At 42.5% G+C, this 23,472-nt stretch overlaps 1 protein-coding gene across 1 annotated transcript in view; it reads right to left on the reverse strand.

The window, feature by feature from the left end:
* LOC138366008 (beta-1,4-galactosyltransferase 4-like) overlaps window positions 1-23,472 on the reverse strand; it is a 128,956-nt gene that overhangs the window by 76,414 nt on the left and 29,070 nt on the right. Inside the window, exon 2 of the mRNA XM_069326730.1 lies at window positions 13,730-13,884. Coding sequence (XP_069182831.1) covers window positions 13,730-13,884 — 155 coding nt within the window. The remainder of the gene's footprint in view (window positions 1-13,729; window positions 13,885-23,472) is intronic.

The raw sequence follows: 23,472 nt of genomic DNA on the forward strand, positions 1-23,472 counted from the left end.
TAGGTAGCTAAGATTGATTGCAATGACAGCTTGAATGGTAGTTGACAAAAATTGGTAGGCACAATACAGCAGAAACAATGAGTCATAATGAGACAGACATTGCAGCCAAATTAGCGTGTAACAAGTTTGAAGTTGAATTAGATCTAGGTATCCCCATCTCTGCTGTCAAAACTGTATTGGTTCAAACACTCAGATCTGATAGGAAAGAACTTACTGACTCCCAACGACCTGAAAGTACTAGTATTAGAAGCTATGATTTGTTCAGATCTGAAACCTATATCTATGGGCAGCACAAAACGTCCACTAGACTGTGCGACACAGTGGTTGCAAGGATCAGGTTGGGTTACCGTTACCTGTGGCAGGTGGCTGCAGGTGACAGGTCTCCCAATCCTGAGCACTCCAGTTTCAAACTCTGTGAACAGGAACTACGGCACGATCTCCCGCACTACATCACTGAATGCCCAGTTATTAGACCTTTCAGACCAATTGGCATGGGGTACCTGGAGCTCTGCAATTACTTTATTCACTCTCGTATTCTTGAAGATATCCTCACAGTGTACCCAAAATTTGCCAGTGCCGGCTACTAAACATATAGCCCTGTATGACTAACCATCCTGCGAGATGGGGGCTTTTATTACCACTGCCACCTTATTCAATCTTGTGTTGATGATATCCTCAAAATGCATCCGGAGTCTGCCAGTGCAGACTGCTTATCACATGCCTCTGTATGACTAACCATCCTGTGTGAAGGGGATTTTTTAGCATCTCCTAGTTAGCTCTTTTTTGACACACTGTACTCCACTTCATATAGTCTAGGGTAGCTGCACTAATGCAGATGTACCTCATAATTAAAAAAAAAAAAAAAATCCCGCTGGGGAAAGAAAACGGGGTCTCATCACTTTTGTAAACATCAACATACCTGCACAGATTATTGATGACCTCCACATGGGGGATGAGTATGAATCATTGGGGGTAACCCTTCACTTAAACAATAATGCCCTACATATAATCAGCCTATATGTGCCACAGACTAAACTTGATCTTGACACACTACCTGAATTTGTTAATGAGGAACCTACCCTGCTGGTCGGTGACCTTAATGCCAGGCACCCACACTTTGAAGCCAACTGTCATCAACCCAATATCAATGGACGGAAACTGTCACTCTATGTCAGGGGGAGTGAAAACCTTAGAGTCCTGGGTGATGAACAGCCAACTCAACTCAGAGGAGGAAGATTAGACTATGCTCTCCTGCTGAATGCACAGGACACGGATGCCAGTACACACATTGTACACAGTTTATGTAGTGACCACTGGCACTGATTACCACCGTCGACATGAGCAAGAAGAAGAAAGAGTCAAGTAGAAGAAAAAGGTTATTACTCGGACCAGATACGAGACCACACTTCATAAATAAGATGAGTGACTGGTTCACGGAATACCAAATCCCTGAAAACATTGATACATTTGTTGATGACCTTAATCACCAAATTGAGAGCTGTCTCAGAGTTCTGCGCCGTACGACTGGGCAAAGTAACCATCAGAGGAAGACAAATAAAATGGTTTGAGAACGATTACATAAAGATGCTTAGCGCAAATGAGTAGAGAGTACCGGAGACATCCCATTGAAAGTACCAAAGAGCTGTTTAAAACTGTGTGTCAAGTAGCCAGGGAAGAGAAGATTAAAGAGCGGGAGAGACAATGGCTTGAGTTCACTAGGTCTATTGGAAGGGAAACATCTGCAAGACAAGTGTGGGCAAAAATTCAGATAGCTAAGGGGGGGCAGAGCCAGGCCAGCGGCTCACAAAAACCCCCAGGGTAAGGCTGAAGAACTAATTCACAAGTGGAGTGATGCATCCTCCTCCTCCTACTCTTTCCCTGCAGAAGAAAGCTTGAAACAGCTCCTCCGACATAATGACAGAAGAATAAGGATAACAAGAGCACTGTCTAATGATGACGAATATGGAGAAACGATCACAGCCCAGGAAGTAAGGGGCGCTATGAAAAGGGGTTAAAGTACAGCACCTGGTGAAGATGGCGTCACCTACGACATACTCAATGCACTGTGTGAAGTGTCTGGGAATCCACTACTCCACCTGTTTAACAAGTCATTCCTAAGTGGAGTGTTGCCCACACAATGGAAACACGCAATAATTGTTCCCATACCGAAGCCCATTGAACCTGGTAATTACAGACCTATCAGTCTTATGTCATGCACTTGCAAGATGCCTGAAAAGATAATCCTAAGCCGACTGTTGAACAAAATAGGCAGGTTAGGGGAGGGGGTCAATGGATTTGTTACAGGACGGAGCACAGCAAACTGTATAGTTAATTACTTGGCTAATGACAAGGCTAGGTACTCTGTATTTGTTGACATCAAAGGAGCCTTCGACATATCCACAAGGGCCGTGACGAGGATTCGAACCTGCGTCCGAGAGCATTCCAAACGCTGCCTTAATCGACTGAGCTACGGCATGGACAAAAGGAGTTGAAACCGAAGTTCTACTGAACTTACTGGATCCTGCAGCCTCTCCGAGGCACAAACCAGGGTTTTACACAACTCCCCCCATGCACTCGAGCTATGTCAATAGGCCGTTCTCCCTCTTCGCCCTTACATCATCACACACAGAAATCACAATTGCGTGATGCATCAAATGAACAAATCCACAAGGGCCATGACGAGGATTCGAACCTGCGTCAGAGGCTCAAACCCTGGTTTGTGCCTCGGAGAGGCTGCAGGATCCAGTAAGTTCAGTAGAAATTCGGTTTCAACTCCTTTTTACCATGTCGTAGCTCAGTCGATTAAGGCAGCGTCTGGGATGCTCTCGGACGCAGGTTCGAATCCTCATCACGGCCCTTGTGGATTTGTTCATTTGATGCATCACACAATTGTGATTTCTGTGTGTAATGAAGCCTTCGACAAAGCGCAGGTAATTGTGATACTGGATGAGCTTGCATGCGTGGGTGTCAAGGGGAGACTCTTAAAATGAGTTGAAGACTACGTCACAGGGAGGAAGGTCAAGGTATGCTTCAATGGAGCAGTCTCAAAAACAATGAATATGGAACTAGGGAACCCCCCCCCCCAAGGCGGAGTCTTAAGCCCTACACTATTCAATGTACTTATGAACGCCATTGCAAATATTGATTTTCCGGAAGGAACACAACAAGTGGGATATGCAGATGATGTCCTAATACAAGCTCCCACCTTGGAAAAAATTAAACAGTCCATTGAACTCCTTGGAAGGATATGTATTGAGTTCGGTTTCACTCTCTGCACAAACAAGACGAAGGCATACTCCCATCACAAGCAGGGGGCAAATGAAGAACTACAAATTAATGGTGTAACACTTGATTGGGTTGACCACCACAGGTACCTTGGCATCATTGTCGGCTCTCACAAGGGAAAGAAAGAAGAGCTCAACCAACCCATAGGAACATGCAAAAGTCGACTCAGGGCACTGAAAACCTATGGCCTGGAATGGATAAGGAACCTCTATTGCCGTCCTTAAAATGGTGTACACAGCTCATGTGCGCTCCGTCATAGACTATGCTGCACCTGTTTTGTGTACCTACTCCCAAAACGATGTGAAAAGGCTCGAAAGCATAGAGAATGAAGCAATGACAATCATTCTTGGAGTTCCAAGAACTGCCAAATTGTCTAATCAACGAGAGGAGTTGTCCTTTCCCAGTGTTAAAAGCAGGATTAAGGAACTGAATGCTAAACTTGCAATTAGGATAACCAGAGATCCCTATTACAATGATATTGGCAAGAAAACTCTGGGTTCTGTGCTGTTAATAGGAGGAAACAGGAGAAGCAAAGAAGGGCATCACAGATCAGCCTGCTACTTCGAAGAACTTCACCTGCTTGAGCAAGCCCGTGAGCTCCTGCCTGTAGACAGGTTATCTTCCTGGGAGGATGACTCATGCAGGATTATCATCAATGAAATGGCAACAAAAACTCCAACATGATACCACAAGAAATGAGGCACAAGTATCTCTGGGACATTTATAAAGAAGCCGGAAATGAACTAGAACAAATTTACACTGATGGGACATCTAATTCTGTCATTGGCAGGGCTGGTGCAGCATTCTCTGTAATTAGGAATAATGCCTTTCAATGCAAAAACGGAGGGAAGGCATGCATTGAGAACTATGCCTCTTCATCGTAACCGGAGCTAATTGTCATTGTTATGGCGTTAAGATTCCTTGAATGAAACACTAATGGCGCAGTGATCTGCACTGACTCAAAAGCAGCACTACAAAGCCTAAGTAAAAATCGGGCAGAAAATCTTGCGATAGTCACTGAAATTAAGAGAGATATGAGGGTACTAATCAATCAGGGAAGAGTCGTCAAGTTTCTGTGGATCCCCTCCCATGTTGGAATATGTGGGAATGAACGAGCAGATGTGCTGGCTGCTGAAGGCGCTCTGCTACAAATTAGAGGTATTGTCAGGAAATATCACTGTGACAAGGTAACTGAAGAAAGGAGGATAGAAGCACAAACCAATAAATCTGTATGCTGATACAACATGGTTGCAGCTGGCAACCCTAATCATTATGAACGAAGAGGAGGTGGCCGTGGGAGAGTATCAGTAATAGTGAGAATCAGTCTTCGATACAAATATCCATGGCGATTCGGAATGGAAAAAAACAGTTGAGCAGCAGAGTTTCAGAATCTGTGATGAGAGTGACGGACACTGCCTTTACCATTACCTGAAAGAATGTGAACACCTGAGAGACTTTAGAAATATGTGTAGAATAATAAACCCCACATTGTTTGAGTTAGGAAAACACTATTTGTCAAATATTGATACTGTTCTTAAAGATTCCCCCCATTTTGCACCCGCAAGATAACGTAAGATTTTAAAGGCTGACAGATGTTAATCTTCTTGTTTGAGGAGCTGTTCACTTGAGACAGTTAAGCAAGTCCCAGCTGTGTCTGGGTACAAGTGACAGGATGAACAACTAAGTGGGTTTTCTTCCTACTGGGGAGTGTTGTACATGCTGCTAAGGCGGTATGTCCACTCACAGGATGAGTGGCGCTGCCCAATAAACTCACCCCTTGAGGGAAAATTAAAAAAAAAACTGTTACTGTACCATGTCATCAATTTAAGTGTTCCTTAAATTGCCTGTTTTTATAGTACTTTACCAGTTAATTACAGCATTTGCTATAAAATTGCAGTGTAATTTTTTTATTCTTTCAACATTCCATTTTATTTAAAATTTTACAGGAAGTTAATTTTGTTTTACATTCTTGATGCCTTATTGCCCAAATGTCCTGCATTACATGTTGATTCTTTTGAGTGCATTTTTCTGCATTGTATTAATTATTAAGCTTTTATTATGCCACATGTTGAGTGTTAAATTCTATTTTTGTTTAATTATTTTTCTTGAAATTTGCAATTACACCTTCTAGGTTTATAATCAAATTTGTTATGCTTTGCCTGGTTTAATTAATTACATTACTCTAGATTCAAGTCATGTTCATACCAGATTGCATATTTAATTTACAATTTTGCTGATTCCCATTTATTTTGTCGTGCCTAACTATAATTTAAATGTTTATTCTTTGCATTTACTTACTTGAGCCTAGTTTGATGTTCTGAATGTTGTTATTCTGTAAATTCTAATCTTATACCTAGTGTCTCAAGCACACACTAAGTTAGTGACAATGCCTGCAACTGTTGCAACTCCTTCTGACTCAAATGGAGCAGTTGCTCGTACTAATGTCCAGCGCTCCATACAGGAGATGGCTATTCTACTTTTTGCTTGAGTATCTCACGTATTGGAATCATGGTTTAGCAAAGTGGAAGCAAAGGCCAAAGTGCATTTCTCAGAACCTTCTGATGATGACTACTTGGCAATTGCTAGGTCAAGTTTTGACTCCACCAAAGGTGATGCTCATTTTGTAGATAATGAGAAAGCCATTGTTAGCCTCCAGTCATGGCCAGAATTTAAGGATTTCTTTCGCGTTTTCAAGGCTCATGACAAGCCTATTTAGTAAATTGATAGGTAGTACTCTTTTGGTATTCAGACTCACTTCCAGAACCTTGAGAAAGTACTTGCAAAGCTCGTAGAAGCAAATTTAAAAATAAAACTCTCAAAGTGCTCATTTTTAAAGGAGAAGATTAATTTCCTAGGTCATGCAGTCACCTCTTCAGGCATTACCTTAAATGAATAAAAAATTATTGCTGCACATGATTTTCCAATGCCTCGTACTGCAGAAGCCGTGAGGCAGTTTACAGGTTTTCTAGGATTTTATCGTTCGTTTATTGCTGGATTCTCTACAATAGCCACTCCACTTTACAAGTTGGAAAGAAACGATGAACCCTTTGTTTGGGAAGAAGCCCAAGAACAGTCTTTCAGGAAGCTCAAAGAAGCATTCATCTCTTCACCTGTTCATAGGTACCCAGATTTTTCTAAACCTTTTATGTTGGTCAGAGATGCTAGTGAAATAGGCTTAGGTGCAGCATTACTTCAAACTGAAGGTCACAGAGATCATGCAATAGCTCAATTAGCTGTACATTGTCTAAGGAAAAGAAAAATTATGGTGCAACAGAGCGTGAAGCTCTAGCAGCTGTATGGGCTTTTAAACATTTCAGGAATACAATTTACCCAGTTCATGCTGGCGATGAGTCACAATAACGTGGCTGAAGTATGTTGACCAGACCACACACTAGAAGGTGAAGGGACGTCGACGTTTTGGTCCTTCCTGGACCAAAACGAGGACGGACCAAAACGTCGTCGTCCCTTCACCCTCTAGTGTGTGGTATGGTCAACATACCCAGTTCATGTTCTTACAGATCATCAACCAGATATTTGCCAGATATTTACTCACAATTCAAGAATTTAATCCTTCATTTGGGTATATCCCAGGAAAACAAAATGTTGTAGCTGATGCATTTTCTTAACACATAGCTGCATATCCAGTTAAATTACCCAGCATGAGATGCTATAATAGTAGAGACAGAACAAAAACAAGACCACACATGGGCACCTGTCATTAAGTTTTTGATTTAGCAAGATACTCGTCGGATTCCCTCAGTAACATTGAAAGAACTAGTGATGATAGACAATTTACTGTGTAGAATAGTAAAGCTAGGGACACCCCCAAGGAAGTGTTATCAGTTAGTTGTTCCAGCTGTCTTGGTACCAACTGTGTTAAAGATCATCCATGATGCTCCTGTAAATGCACATCCAGGAAAGGATTGTACACTCCAGTAAGGTCGATTGAAGTATTTTTAGCCCAAAAGGGCTAAAGAGATTGCTCATTATGTTGACAGAAGTTTAACCTGCTTACAGTATAAGGGACACATCATTGGACCTAACCCAATTCATGTGTACCCAGCCCCTTGGGAATGAGTATCAATATATTTGTTGACAAATTTTGCAGAAACTGAAAAGGGTAACAAACACTTGCTTGTAATGGTTGAAAAATTTTCACGTTATTGCGAACTAGAACTGGCGGCCTCCGGCAACCAGGAGGCCTGGTCGACGACCGGGCCGCGGGGACGCTAAGCCCCGGAAGCACCTCAAGGTAACCTCAAGGTAAGGTAGTTCCTATCCTGAACAAAACAGCAGAAACTATAGCCAGTGCATTCCATGACCAAATAATTTGTAGATATAGTATGCAAAAAGTAATTCTCTCAGATAATGGTCCCGAGATCAGTAATAGTTTCTTAACTAGTTTGTGTGAATTATATAACATTAAAAAAATGTATTATTATGCCATATCACCCAGCAAGTACTAGGTTTGCAGAGCATACAAACAGACTATGCAGAGCGTACAAACAGAAAAGTGTTAGATGCCTTGAGAGTCACATTGATTTTTGATAACAGTAATTGGGATGAGTTCATATCCTTAATTCAGTGTGCCATACACTCTTCAATTAATGCTTCTACAAGAGACACTCCTCATGCTATTCTTTATGGTACATATAAGATTCTTCCCAATGAAGTGATCAATTCACCCCCTACTCCTTTGTATAACCTAGATGTTTTTTTCAAGTAATGCATTGACAAATGCAACCAGTCTTTAAGAAAATATGAGAACACTTGTCCAAGACAACTGCGGAGTTTACTCGAGCAAAGGAATGCTCAAGCTAAGTCCAGTAAGATGACTGTCGGATCTGTAGTAATGGTACTTAACGAACACAGGTCTGGCCCTATGTACACGTTAACTAAGAAATTTTTAGGTCCATATAAGGTAATAGAGCTTATCAAGATTAACAAGTACAGACTTAAGAATTTGTTAACAAGATAATTTATAAACGAATATTTATACCATATGAAGTTAGCTAAAATTACTGCTGGTGAGTCTGATGCAAAAGATGACAATGACCATGCCCAGACAGATTCTTCTATAGGGACACCACCTATTGTGGTTGACAGACCACTTGACGTAGACCTTCCCCTTGCCAGCACTTATCGTCTTAGATCTAGACCTTTAGTCTCAACCATGCACTCACCAAACGTCTATTGGCTAGATGTTAATGAGAATAACAACCCAGATGCTGCTGCTGCTAACAACACTGATACTGCTAGCATTAGTGTTGTCTGCTAGTATCAGTGTTGTTGCTGACATCAGTGTTGCTGCTGACATCAGTGTTGCTGTTGAGATCAGTGTTGCTGCTGATATCAGTATAACTGCTGACATCAGTATTGTTGCTAGCATCAGTGTTGCTGCTGACATCAGTGTTGCTGCTGACATCAGTGTTGCTGCTGACATCAGTGTTGCTGCTGAGATCAGTGTTGCTGCTGATATCAGTATTGCTGCTGACATCAGTATTTTTGCTAGCATCAGTGTTGCTGCTGACATCAGTGTTGCTGCCAGCATCAGTGTTGCTGCTGACATCAGTGATGCTGCTAGCATCTGTTTTGTCTGCTAGCAACAGTGTTGTTGCTGATATCAGTGTTGCTGCTGACATCAGTGTTGCTGCTGATATCAGTGTTGCTGCTGACATCAGTGTTGCTGCTGACATCAGTGTTGCAACCAGGATCAGTGTTGCTGCTGACAGAGTGTTACTGCCAGGATCAGTGTTACTGTTGACATCAGTGTTGCTGCCAGCATCAGTGTTGTTGCTGACTTCAGTATTGCTGCCAGCATCAGTGTTGTTGCTGTCAGCATCAGTGTTGCTGCCAGCATCAGTGTTGCTGCCAGCATCAGTGTTGTTGCTGCCAGCATCAGTGTTGCTGCCAGCATCAGTGTTGTTGCTGCCAGCATCAGTGTTGTTGCTGCCAGCATCAGTGTTGTTGCTGCCAGCATCAGTGTTGTTGCTGCCAGCATCAGTGTTGCTGCCAGCATCAGTGTTGTTGCTGCCAGCATCAGTGTTGTTGCTGCCAGCATCAGTGTTGCTGCCAGCATCAGTGTTGTTGCTGCCAGCATCAGTGTTGTTGCTGCCAGCATCAGTGTTGTTGCTGCCAGCATCAGTGTTGCTGCTGCCAGCATCAGTGTTGTTGCTGCCAGCATCAGTGTTGTTGCTGCCAGCATCAGTGTTGCTGCCAGCATCAGTGTTGCTGCTGCCAGCATCAGTGTTGTTGCTGCCAGCATCAGTGTTGTTGCTGTCAGAATCAGTGTTGTTGCTGCCAGCATCAGTGTTGCTGCCAGCATCAGTGTTGCTGCCACCATCAGTGTTGCTGTTGACATCAGTGTTGTTGCTGACTTCAGTGTTGCTGCCAGCATCAGTGTTGTTGCTGACTTCAGTGTTGCTGCCAGCATCAGTGTTGTTGCTGACTTCAGTGTTGCTGCCAGCATCAGTGTTGTTGCTGCCAGCATCAGTGTTGCTGCCAGCATTAGTGTTGCTGCTGACATCAATGTTGCTGCCAGCATCAGTGTTACTGCTGACATCAGTGTTGCTGCCAGCATCAGTGTTGCTGCTGACATCAGTGTTGCTGCCAGCATCAGTGTTGCTGCTGACATCAGTGTTGCTGCTGAGATCAGTGTTGCTGCTGATATCAGTATTGCTGCTGACATCAGTATTTTTGCTAGCATCAGTGTTGCTGCTGACATCAGTGTTGCTGCCAGCATCAGTGTTGCTGCTGACATCAGTGATGCTGCTAGCATCTGTTTTGTCTGCTAGCAACAGTGTTGTTGCTGATATCAGTGTTGCTGCTGACATCAGTGTTGCTGCTGATATCAGTGTTGCTGCTGACATCAGTGTTGCTGCTGACATCAGTGTTGCAACCAGGATCAGTGTTGCTGCTGACAGAGTGTTACTGCCAGGATCAGTGTTACTGTTGACATCAGTGTTGCCGCCAGCATCAGTGTTGTTGCTGACTTCAGTATTGCTGCCAGCATCAGTGTTGTTGCTGTCAGCATCAGTGTTGCTGCCAGCATCAGTGTTGCTGCCAGCATCAGTGTTGTTGCTGCCAGCATCAGTGTTGCTGCCAGCATCAGTGTTGTTGCTGCCAGCATCAGTGTTGTTGCTGCCAGCATCAGTGTTGTTGCTGCCAGCATCAGTGTTGTTGCTGCCAGCATCAGTGTTGCTGCCAGCATCAGTGTTGTTGCTGCCAGCATCAGTGTTGTTGCTGCCAGCATCAGTGTTGCTGCCAGCATCAGTGTTGTTGCTGCCAGCATCAGTGTTGTTGCTGCCAGCATCAGTGTTGTTGCTGCCAGCATCAGTGTTGCTGCTGCCAGCATCAGTGTTGTTGCTGCCAGCATCAGTGTTGTTGCTGCCAGCATCAGTGTTGCTGCCAGCATCAGTGTTGCTGCCAGCATCAGTGTTGCTGCTGCCAGCATCAGTGTTGTTGCTGCCAGCATCAGTGTTGTTGCTGCCAGAATCAGTGTTGTTGCTGCCAGCATCAGTGTTGCTGCCAGCATCAGTGTTGCTGCCACCATCAGTGTTGCTGTTGACATCAGTGTTGTTGCTGCCAGCATCAGTGTTGTTGCTGACTTCAGTGTTGCTGCCAGCATCAGTGTTGTTGCTGACTTCAGTGTTGCTGCCAGCATCAGTGTTGTTGCTGACTTCAGTGTTGCTGCCAGCATCAGTGTTGTTGCTGACTTCAGTGTTGCTGCCAGAATCAGTGTTGTTGCTGACTTCAGTGTTGCTGCCAGCATCAGTGTTGTTGCTGACTTCAGTGTTGCTGCCAGCATCAGTGTTGTTGCTGCCAGCATCAGTGTTGCTGCCAGCATTAGTGTTGCTGCTGACATCAGTGTTGCTGCCAGCATCAGTGTTACTGCTGACATCAGTGTTGCTGCCAGCATCGGTGTTGCTGCTGACATCAGTGTTGCTGCCAGCATCAGTGTTGCTGCCAGCATCAGTGTTGCGGCCAGCATTAGGGTTGCTGCCAACATCAGTGTTGCTGCCAGCATCAGTGTTGCTGCTAGCATCAGTGATGCTGTTTCTGCTGTCAGAATATGTCGGTCTGCATCAGGTGTTAGTATCTATACTGATGTGTCAGCTCTATCAATGAAACACTGACCCCAAACATTCTATCCAACTTTTTACCTTGTTCATCATTGACTAATTTACCAGTAATTGTTTCATTGCCCGCGATGAGAGCTTTCCCAGTGGCATTAGGACTGCCAGGTTCAGCTGGGTTCATCTTCCATCAGCATGTTCATTTTTGGCTGAATCTTTTTTTTTTAGATATATACAAGAGTTGTTACATTCTTGTACAGCCACTAGTACGCGTAGCGTTTCGGGCAGGTCCTTGGAATACGATCCCTGCCGCGAAGAATCGTTGTTACAACGATTCTTCGCGGTTTACAGTACAGTACACATTTTACTGTTGAGTTAAACAGAGGCTACAGTTAAGGATTTGCGCCCAGTAAATCCTCCTCGGCCAGGATACGAAGCCATGGCAAAGCGCTAGCGGAACGCCAGGCGAGTGTCTTACCACTACACCACGGAGACTGGTGACAAGTCAATCTTATCCCAAATCAAATGCCCCGCCCCGCTGACTCCTTACCACTGACAGACAGTGTCACCATTAACAGTGTCAGCACAAATGTCGGCCTGAGCAAAGCTGGTAATAGGCCCAGACCAGACGGAATATGTAGGCCCCATTTTGAACTGTTCACTAGGTATTACTCGGTGATAAATGCCTATGATTTATGCATTTCTATACACATGTACATGTATACACATGTACATGTGTATACATGTGCACATGTAGTGTAAGTTATATACTTACAGAAAAGAATGACAAATTATATTGATTGAATAAAAGGTTATTGGTAGCATTTTTATGAAAGTTGGCCCTCTGTGACCATTCATTGACCCCCCCTCCTGACCAAGCCTGAGCATAACCACCTGGCATGACCCCCCCCCCTCCTCCTGACCAAGCCTGAGCATAACCACCTGGCATGAACCCCCCCCCCCCCCCTCCTGACCAAGCCTGAGCATAACCACCTGGCATCTTTCACGTGATACGTCTTGCTAGTAAGAGAGAAACAGTGCAGTCACACTTGCCAGGTACAGTCTTTGTGGCGCAGTGGTAAGGCACTCGTCCAGTGCTTCGTGAGCGCTTTTTGGCCTGGGTTCGTATCTTGGCCGGTAGGTTTGACTGGGCGGCAGTCATTAACTGTAGTCTATATTCATCCAGCAGTGAATGGGTGGCTGGTTGTTAAACGATTTGGTGTGTCGTTTTCTGGGGAAAATTAAGATTAAAGTTTGACCTCGATAAAAGCCAAACGTGGATGCATACACTCTGGTTTCCTGTCCCCAGACGCAGTGAATTATTATTTCTCTAGTGGCCTCAACAGAGACAGGAAGTCGGCGGCTTGCCAAAGGTGCCCACTCTATCTTGAAGAAATATTCATACAACTTTCTTAGATCTGCAGAGTTTCATATTAATTAAATTCTGATTTTTGTCTTGAACATTCCTAATACTTTGATAGAAGTGTTCATCATCTTTTAAATTTTCTTTCTCCGGAATCAAAGAAAATTGTAAATATTTTATGGCACACTAAAGAAGAATTAAATTAGTCTGCGCATTATTTTCTTAAACAATTTGGTGAGCTATTAAGCAATTGTTTGTTATTTTAGATTTAGCTATTCGGAACAAAAAGTTTCATACAACACGGGCTATAATAAGCCCGTAGTGGACTTACCTGTCACAGGAGCGGTTCCTCCAAAACTCAGTTAATGAATAATAACATATAATAAGGATTATATGTTAAATAGGAAATAACTGGGAGTTTTTACCACGTTTCTGATGTTGACCTGACCATATGTAAACTGTGCAACCCGTCCTCGACTCAAGTCCATTTCATCCAGCGGTCGACCCCAAAGACGCATTGATAAATTTTTACATGTTGTTCATTCAATACAGGAATTTTCTCAAATATAAATTTATATTATAATATATTATCATATTGTGCATATATAGACATAGGTTAGGTTCGGTTAGGTTTGGTTTTTGTCTAGTGTTGTGTAACCCCCGTTTGGTTGTCACAGAGGAAAATGTATATATATTGCGGTTAGCATTGTTAATGCGTGGCCACGTCTGTGGTAGAAAATAATAATAGTGAAAAAACTGCTCAGTTCTTGATAACTTCACCCTCACTTGGGGTTGGATCTGTGAAGAAAGAGGCACTGACGCCTTATAGAAAGAGAGACGAAAAGAACCCGAATTATTGGCAAAGAAAGGTCATAACAGGCGTCATCTTGGGATTAAAGAAAACTTATTTCATAATAATAGGTAGTTGGGTCATTAAAAGCTTTAAAGAAGAGCAACAATGATAACAGAAAACTGAGAACCACAAAACAAATCAGTGAATACAAACCTGGGTTTCCCTATTCCTGTATGGCACAATTACAGCGAGGGACCATCTGGCTACACAGTGCTGGGGCGAGGAGAACCCGCCCTGCATCACTCCTGCCCTGTGACGCGCCTCCGCTTCACTCATGTTCACCTTCTCCTCAATTGCCAAATTACCACCTGTCGGTAGACATGGTTGCAAGTGGGAGATTGGTTAGCCACCAATCACATATACAAGGTGTGCAAGCACATTTTAAATTATAAGCACATGTACTGCCATTGGATAGTGAGTGCATAAATGAAATAACTAAAGTATTTGTTAAAACAAACTTGGCTTATTAGGCAAATCGGGCCTTGCACAGTAGGCTGAGAAGTGCGTTCTGACTACTAGGTACGACATATATATATATATATATATATATATATATATATATATATATATATATATATATATATATATATATATATATATATATATATATATATATATGTCGTACCTAGTAGCCAGAACACACTTCTCAGCCTACTATACTAGGCCCGATTTGCCTAATAAGCCAAGTTTTCCTGAATTAATATATTTTCTCTAATTTTTTTCTTATGAAATGATAAAGCTACCCATTTCATTATGTATGAGGTCAAATTTTTTTTATTGGAGTTAAAATTAATGTAGATATATGACCGAACCTAACCAACCCTACCTAACCTAACCTAACCTATCTTTATAGGTTAGGTTCGGTTAGGTAGCCGAAAAAGGTAGGTTAGGTTAGGTTAGGTAGGTTAGGTAGTCGAAAAAACATTAATTCAGGAAAACTTGGCTTATTAAGCAAATCGGGCCTTGCATAGTAGGCTGAGAAGTGCGTTCTGGCTACTAGGTACGACACACATATATATATATATATATATATATATATATATATATATATATATATATATATATATATATATATATATGTCGTACCTAGGAGTCAGAACGCACTTCTCAGCCTACTACGCAAGGCCCGATTTGCCTAATAAACCAAGTTTTCCTGAATTAATATATTTTTTCTATTTTTTTTCTTATGAAATGATAAAGCTACCCATTTTATTATGTATGAGGTCAATGTTTTGTTATTGGAGTTAAAATTAACAGAGATATATGACCGAACCTAACCAACCCTACCTAACCTATCTTTATAGGTTAGGTTAGGTTAGGTAGCCGAAAAAGGGAGGTTAGGTTAGGTTAGGTAGGTTAGGTAGTCGAAAAAACATTAATTCAGGAAAACTTGGCTTATTAAGCAAATCGGGCCTTGCATAGTAGGCTGAGAAGTGCGTTCTGGCTACTAGGTACGACATATATATATATATATATGTCGTACCTAGTAGCCAGAACGCACTTCTCAGCCTACTATGCAAGGCCCAAATTGCCTAATAAGCCAAGTTTTCATGAATTAATATATTTTCTCTAATTTTTTTCTTATGAAATAATAAAGCTACCCATTTCATAATGTATAAGGTCAGTTTTTTGTTATTGGAGTTAAAATTAACATAGGTATATGACCGAACCTAACCAACCCTACCTAACCTAACCTAACCTATCTCAATAGGTTAGGTTAAGTTAGGTAGCCGAAAAAGTTAGGTTAGGTTAGGTTAGGTAGGTTAGGTAGTCGAAAAACAATTAATTCATGAAAACTTGGCTTATTAGGCAAATTGGGCCTTGGATAGTAGGCCTAGAAGTGCATTCTGGCTACTAGGTACGACATATATATATATATATATATATATATATATATATATATATATATATATATATATATATATATATATATATATATATATATATATATATATATATGTCGTACCTAGTAGCCAGAACTCACTTCTCAGCCTACTATTCAAGGCCCGATTTGCCTAATAAGCCAAGTTTTCCTGAATTAATATATTTACTATAATTTTTTTCTTATGAAATGATAAAGCAACCCTTTTGTATGAGGTATGAGGTCAATTTTTTTTATTGGAGTTAAAATTAACGTAGATATATGACCGAACCTAACCAACCCTACCTAACCTAACCTAACCTATATTTAATGGTAAGGTTAGGTTAGGTAGCCAAAAAAAGCTAGGTTAGGTTAGGTTAGGTAGGTTAGGTAGACGAAAAAACATTAATTCATGAAAACTTGGCTTATTAGGCAAATCGGGCCTTGAATAGTAGGCTGAGAAGTGCGTTCTGGCTATTAGGTACGACATATATATATATATATATATATGTCGTACCTAGTAGCCAGAACTCACTTCTCAGCCTATTATTCAAGGCCCGATTTGCCTAATAAGCCAAGTTTTCCTGATTTAATATATTTACTATAATTTTTTTCTTATGAAATGATAAAGCAACCCTTTTCTCTAAGTATGAGGTCAATTTTTTGTTATTGGAGTTTAAATTAACGTAGATATATGACCGAACCTAACCAACCCTACCTAACCTAACCTAACCTATATTTATAGGTAAGGTTAGGTTAGGTAGCCAAAAAAAGCTAGGTTAGGTTAGGTTAGGTAGGTTAGGTAGACGAAAAAACATTAATTCATGAAAACTTGGCTTATTAGGCAAATCGGGCCTTGAATAGTAGGCTGAGAAGTGCGTTCTGGCTATTAGGTACGACATATATATATATATATATATATATATATATATATATATATATATATATATATATATATATGTCGTACCTAGTAGTCAGAACGCACTTCGCAGCCTACTATGCAAGCCCCGATTTGCCTAATAAACCAAGTTTTCCTGAATTAATATATTTTCTCTATTTTTTTTCTTATGAAATGATAAAGCTACCCATTTTATTATGTATGAGGTCAATGTTTTGTTATTGGAGTTAAAATTAACAGAGATATATGACCGAACCTAACCAACCCTACCTAACCTATCTTTATAGGTTAGGTTAGGTTAGGTAGCCGAAAAAGTTAGGTTAGGTTAGGTTAGGTAGGTTAGGTAGTCGAAAAACAATTAATTCATGAAAACTTGGCTTATTAGGCAAATCGGGCCTTGCATAGTAGGCCGAGAAGTGCGTTCTGGCTACTAGGTACGACATATATATATATATATATATATATATATATATATATATATATATATATATATATATATATATATATATATATATATATATATATATATATATATATATATATATGTCGTACCTAATAGCCAGAACGCACTTTTCATCCTACTATTCAAGGCCCGATTTGCCTAATAAGCCAAGTTTTCCTGAATTAATATATTTTTTCTAATTTTTTTCTTATGAAATGATAAAGCTACCCATTTCATTATGTATGAGGTCAATTTTTTTTTATTGGAGTTAAAATTAACGTAGATATATGACCGAACCTAACCATCCCTACCTAACCTAACCTAACCTATCTTTATAGGTTAGGTTAGGTTAGGTAGCCGAAAAAGTTAGGTTAGGTTAGGTTAGGTAGGTTAGGTAGCCGAAAAAACATTAATTCATGAAAACTTGGCTTATTAGGCAAATCTGGCCTTGCATAGTAGGCTGAGAAGTGCGTTCTGGCTACTAGGTACGACATATATATATATATATATATATATATATATATATATATATATATATATATATATATATGTATATATATATATATATATATATATATATATATATATATATATATATATATATATATATATATATAAATATATATATATATATTATTAAATATGACCGAAAAAGTAAGATTATTAATTCTAACACGAATTTTCTCGATCTTTCTTATATTTCTTTTCAGTGTTCATGGTAATTGAAAAATCAATTCTCCAAAATTCATTTTTATTTCTAGTCTGACGTGACACTTCAGCGCGTTTCATAAAACTTATTACATTTTCAAAGACTTTAGTTTACACACACACAACTATAACTGAATAGAGTTTAAACATCTTCGATTTTTTATACCTGCATTTGGGTGACGTGATATGTTACAACAGTTTTGGATGAGGTGAAAACAAACTTTCAACACAAGACAGAACACGAAATAATGGGTATTGAAGGTGAGAATGGAAGTAATTGCAGAGGGCCTATTGGCCCATATTTCTTGATGCTTCTATATTGGAGCGGAGCCTTGAAGTGGGTAGATTCTACCTCCTTCAGGTAGATTCTACTTGAAGGAGGCATCTCAAATGCCTCCTACAGCTCCTGCAGATGTCTGACATCAGGTACCTGTGTAAAAATGTCGTTAAGATACCTGCAGTATATGGCCGGTTTCAAGTTCATGTCGACTAAAACTTTTTGCTCGATGGTACCGATGTAGAAGTTTGCAAACAGGACACCTAGGGGAGAACCCATGGCGACCCCATCTACTTGCTTATACATGTGCCCATCCGGGCTCAAGAAGGGTGCCTCTTTAGTACAAGCTTGGAGTAGTTTCCTCAGAATATTTTCTGGTATATCAAGAGAAGTACAGGCTGGATCACGATACACTCTGTCGGCTATCATTCCGATTGTCTCGTCCACAGGTACGTTGGTAAACAGCGATTCTACGTCCAACGAGGCTCTTATCCCTGTGGCCCGTGTGCCCCGCAGTAAGTCAACAAATTCCTTTGGAGACTTCAGGCTGAAGGCGCAAGGAACATAAGGAGTCAGCAGGCCGTTGAGTCGCTTCGCCAGTCTGTACGTGGGTGTGGGTATCTGGCTAATGATTGGCCGAAGTGGGTTTCCAGGCTTGTGCGTCTTGACATTTCCATACGCATATCCAGGTTTATATTCCCCAATGATCTTTGGCAGGTGGAGTCCGGATTTCTTGGCGTTCACAGTTTCGATCAGTTTGTTGACCTTTGCTTTTAATTCGGCTGTAATGTCCTTCGTTACCCTTTGGAACATAGTTTGGTCAGAGAGTATGATGTTCATTTTCGCCAGATATTCGTCTTTTTTAAGAATGACATATATTGGCGACTTGTCACCTCTCCTGACAACTATCTCCTTGTTCTCACGAAGGCTTTTAGCTGCCGCTTTAAGCTCAGGGGACAGTATGGTGCTTCTGTAGTTGCCTCGATTCTTTCCTCCTTCTGCAATAAGTTCTGCTTGTAAGGTATCTTTGGTAGTGACCTTCTTTTGTGTCTCGAGGTCGAATATGTCGTCCAACAGAATTTCCAACTCTACTTTCCGGGCCATCTCATTCGGTCTGGACATACCATATCTGGACAGTTGTGTATTTGTTAACTAAAGTCTTTGAAAATGTAATAAGTTTTACGAAACGCGCCCGTGACGCGTCAGACTAGAAATAAAAATGAATTTTGGAGAATTGATCTTTGATTTACCTCCAACAGTGAAGCGTAATGTACGAAAGATTGAGAAAATTCGTGTTAGAATTATTAATCTTACTTTTTCGGTCATATTTAATAATATATGTATACAGGAAAGACTGCTACCAAAATATACTAATATTAAAGCGCACGACCCAGCAGCAAGGAATCAAGCCTTCATGATAAAATATCGCGTGAGGATATATCACACGTGATATATCCTCACGTGTGCCCCTAAGAATGAGGTGATTTGGTAAAATGCTATGCCCAAGATAACTATCCGAGTGCCGGCGGTGGGGTGGTTCAAATAGCCTCGGCTATCACCTCATTATGTCCGGTCGTGATGGTCAAGTGGATTAAGGCGTCTTGTACATACCAGTTGCGTTGCTTCTGGGAGTATGGGTTCGAGTCACTTCTGGGGTGTGAGTTTTCAGTTGCATATTGTCCAGGGGACCATTCTGGCTTGTTCGCATTTGTGTTCCTCACGTGTGCCCCTAAGAATGAGGTGATTTGGTAAAATGCTATGCCCAAGATAACTATCCGAGTGCCGGCGGTGGGGTGGTTCAAATAGCCTCGGCTATCACCTCATTATGTCCGGTCGTGATGGTCAAGTGGATTAAGGCGTCTTGTACATACCAGTTGCGTTGCTTCTGGGAGTATGGGTTCGAGTCACTTCTGGGGTGTGAGTTTTCAGTTGCATATTGTCCAGGGGACCATTCTGGCTTGTTCGCATTTGTGTTCCTCACGTGTGCCCCTAAGAATGAGGTGATTTGGTAAAATGCTATGCCCAAGATAACTATCCGAGTGCCGGCGGTGGGGTGGTTCAAATAGCCTCGGCTATCACCTCATTATGTCCGGTCGTGATGGTCAAGTGGATTAAGGCGTCTTGTACATACCAGTTGCGTTGCTTCTGGGAGTATGGGTTCGAGTCACTTCTGGGGTGTGAGTTTTCAGTTGCATATTGTCCAGGGGACCATTCTGGCTTGTTCGCATTTGTGTTCCTCACGTGTGCCCCTAAGAATGAGGTGATTTGGTAAAATGCTATGCCCAAGATAACTATCCGAGTGCCGGCGGTGGGGTGGTTCAAATAGCCTCGGCTATCACCTCATTATGTCCGGTCGTGATGGTCAAGTGGATTAAGGCGTCTTGTACATACCAGTTGCGTTGCTTCTGGGAGTATGGGTTCGAGTCACTTCTGGGGTGTGAGTTTTCAGTTGCATATTGTCCAGGGGTCCATTCTGGCTTGTTCGCATTTGTGTTCCTCACGTGTGCCCCTAAGAATGAGGTGATTTGGTAAAATGCTATGCCCAAGATAACTATCCGAGTGCCGGCGGTGGGGTGGTTCAAATAGCCTCGGCTATCACCTCATTATGTCCGGTCGTGATGGTCAAGTGGATTAAGGCGTCTTGTACATACCAGTTGCGTTGCTTCTGGGAGTATGGGTTCGAGTCACTTCTGGGGTGTGAGTTTTCAGTTGCATATTGTCCAGGGGACCATTCTGGCTTGTTCGCATTTGTGTTCCTCACGTGTGCCCCTAAGAATGAGGTGATTTGGTAAAATGCTATGCCCAAGATAACTATCCGAGTGCCGGCGGTGGGGTGGTTCAAATAGCCTCGGCTATCACCTCATTATGTCCGGTCGTGATGGTCAAGTGGATTAAGGCGTCTTGTACATACCAGTTGCATTGCTTCTGGGAGTATGGGTTCGAGTCACTTCTGGGGTGTGAGTTTTCAGTTGCATATTGTCCAGGGGACCATTCTGGCTTGTTCGCATTTGTGTTCCTCACGTGTGCCCCTAAGAATGAGGTGATTTGGTAAAATGCTATGCCCAAGATAACTATCCGAGTGCCGGCGGTGGGGTGGTTCAAATAGCCTCGGCTATCACCTCATTATGTCCGGTCGTGATGGTCAAGTGGATTAAGGCGTCTTGTACATACCAGTTGCGTTGCTTCTGGGAGTATGGGTTCGAGTCACTTCTGGGGTGTGAGTTTTCAGTTGCATATTGTCCAGGGGACCATTCTGGCTTGTTCGCATTTGTGTTCCTCACGTGTGCCCCTAAGAATGAGGTGATTTGGTAAAATGCTATGCCCAAGATAACTATCCGAGTGCCGGCGGTGGGGTGGTTCAAATAGCCTCGGCTATCACCTCATTATGTCCGGTCGTGATGGTCAAGTGGATTAAGGCGTCTTGTACATACCAGTTGCGTTGCTTCTGGGAGTATGGGTTCGAGTCACTTCTGGGGTGTGAGTTTTCAGTTGCATATTGTCCAGGGGACCATTCTGGCTTGTTCGCATTTATGTTCCTCACGTGTGCCCCTAAGAATGAGGTGATTTGGTAAAATGCTATGCCCAAGATAACTATCCGAGTGCCGGCGGTGGGGTGGTTCAAATAGCCTCGGCTATCACCTCATTATGTCCGGTCATGATGGTCAAGTGGATTAAGGCGTCTTGTACATACCAGTTGCGTTGCTTCTGGGAGTATGGGTTCGAGTCACTTCTGGGGTGTGAGTTTTCAGTTGCATATTGTCCAGGGGACCATTCTGGCTTGTTCGCATTTGTGTTCCTCACGTGTGCCCCTAAGAATGAGGTGATTTGGTAAAATGCTATGCCCAAGATAACTATCCGAGTGCCGGCGGTGGGGTGGTTCAAATAGCCTCGGCTATCACCTCATTATGTCCGGTCGTGATGGTCAAGTGGATTAAGGCGTCTTGTACATACCAGTTGCGTTGCTTCTGGGAGTATGGGTTCGAGTCACTTCTGGGGTGTGAGTTTTCAGTTGCATATTGTCCAGGGGACCATTCTGGCTTGTTCGCATTTGTGTTCCTCACGTGTGCCCCTAAGAATGAGGTGATTTGGTAAAATGCTATGCCCAAGATAACTATCCGAGTGCCGGCGGTGGGGTGGTTCAAATAGCCTCGGCTATCACCTCATTATGTCCGGTCGTGATGGTCAAGTGGATTAAGGCGTCTTGTACATACCAGTTGCGTTGCTTCTGGGAGTATGGGTTCGAGTCACTTCTGGGGTGTGAGTTTTCAGTTGCATATTGTCCAGGGGACCATTCTGGCTTGTTCGCATTTGTGTTCCTCACGTGTGCCCCTAAGAATGAGGTGATTTGGTAAAATGCTATGCCCAAGATAACTATCCAAGTGCCGGCGGTGGGGTGGTTCAAATAGCCTCGGCTATCACCTCATTATGTCCGGTCGTGATGGTCAAGTGGATTAAGGCGTCTTGTACATACCAGTTGCGTTGCTTCTGGGAGTATGGGTTCGAGTCACTTCTGGGGTGTGAGTTTTCAGTTGCATATTGTCCAGGGGACCATTCTGGCTTGTTCGCATTTGTGTTCCTCACGTGTGCCCCTAAGAATGAGGTGATTTGGTAAAATGCTATGCCCAAGATAACTATCCGAGTGCCGGCGGTGGGGTGGTTCAAATAGCCTCGGCTATCACCTCATTATGTCCGGTCGTGATGGTCAAGTGGATTAAGGCGTCTTGTACATACCAGTTGCGTTGCTTCTGGGAGTATGGGTTCGAGTCACTTCTGGGGTGTGAGTTTTCAGTTGCATATTGTCCAGGGGACCATTCTGGCTTGTTCGCATTTGTGTTCCTCACGTGTGCCCCTAAGAATGAGGTGATTTGGTAAAATGCTATGCCCAAGATAACTATCCGAGTGCCGGCGGTGGGGTGGTTCAAATAGCCTCGGCTATCACCTCATTATGTCCGGTCGTGATGGTCAAGTGGATTAAGGCGTCTTGTACATACCAGTTGCGTTGCTTCTGGGAGTATGGGTTCGAGTCACTTCTGGGGTGTGAGTTTTCAGTTGCATATTGTCCAGGGGACCATTCTGGCTTGTTCGCATTTGTGTTCCTCACGTGTGCCCCTAAGAATGAGGTGATTTGGTAAAATGCTATGCCCAAGATAACTATCCGAGTGCCGGCGGTGGGGTGGTTCAAATAGCCTCGGCTATCACCTCATTATGTCCGGTCGTGATGGTCAAGTGGATTAAGGCGTCTTGTACATACCAGTTGCGTTGCTTCTGGGAGTATGGGTTCGAGTCACTTCTGGGGTGTGAGTTTTCAGTTGCATATTGTCCAGGGGACCATTCCGGCTTGTTCGCATTTGTGTTCCTCACGTGTGCCCCTAAGAATGAGGTGATTTGGTAAAATGCTATGCCCAAGATAACTATCCGAGTGCCGGCGGTGGGGTGGTTCAAATAGCCTCGGCTATCACCTCATTATGTCCGGTCGTGATGGTCAAGTGGATTAAGGCGTCTTGTACATACCAGTTGCGTTGCTTCTGGGAGTATGGGTTCGAGTCACTTCTGGGGTGTGAGTTTTCAGTTGCATATTGTCCAGGGGACCATTCTGGCTTGTTCGCATTTGTGTTCCTCACGTGTGCCCCTAAGAATGAGGTGATTTGGTAAAATGCTATGCCCAAGATAACTATCCGAGTGCCGGCGGTGGGGTGGTTCAAATAGCCTC

This window comes from Procambarus clarkii, chromosome 2 (genome assembly GCF_040958095.1).
Source record: "Procambarus clarkii isolate CNS0578487 chromosome 2, FALCON_Pclarkii_2.0, whole genome shotgun sequence".
Lineage (NCBI taxonomy): Eukaryota > Metazoa > Arthropoda > Malacostraca > Decapoda > Cambaridae > Procambarus > Procambarus clarkii.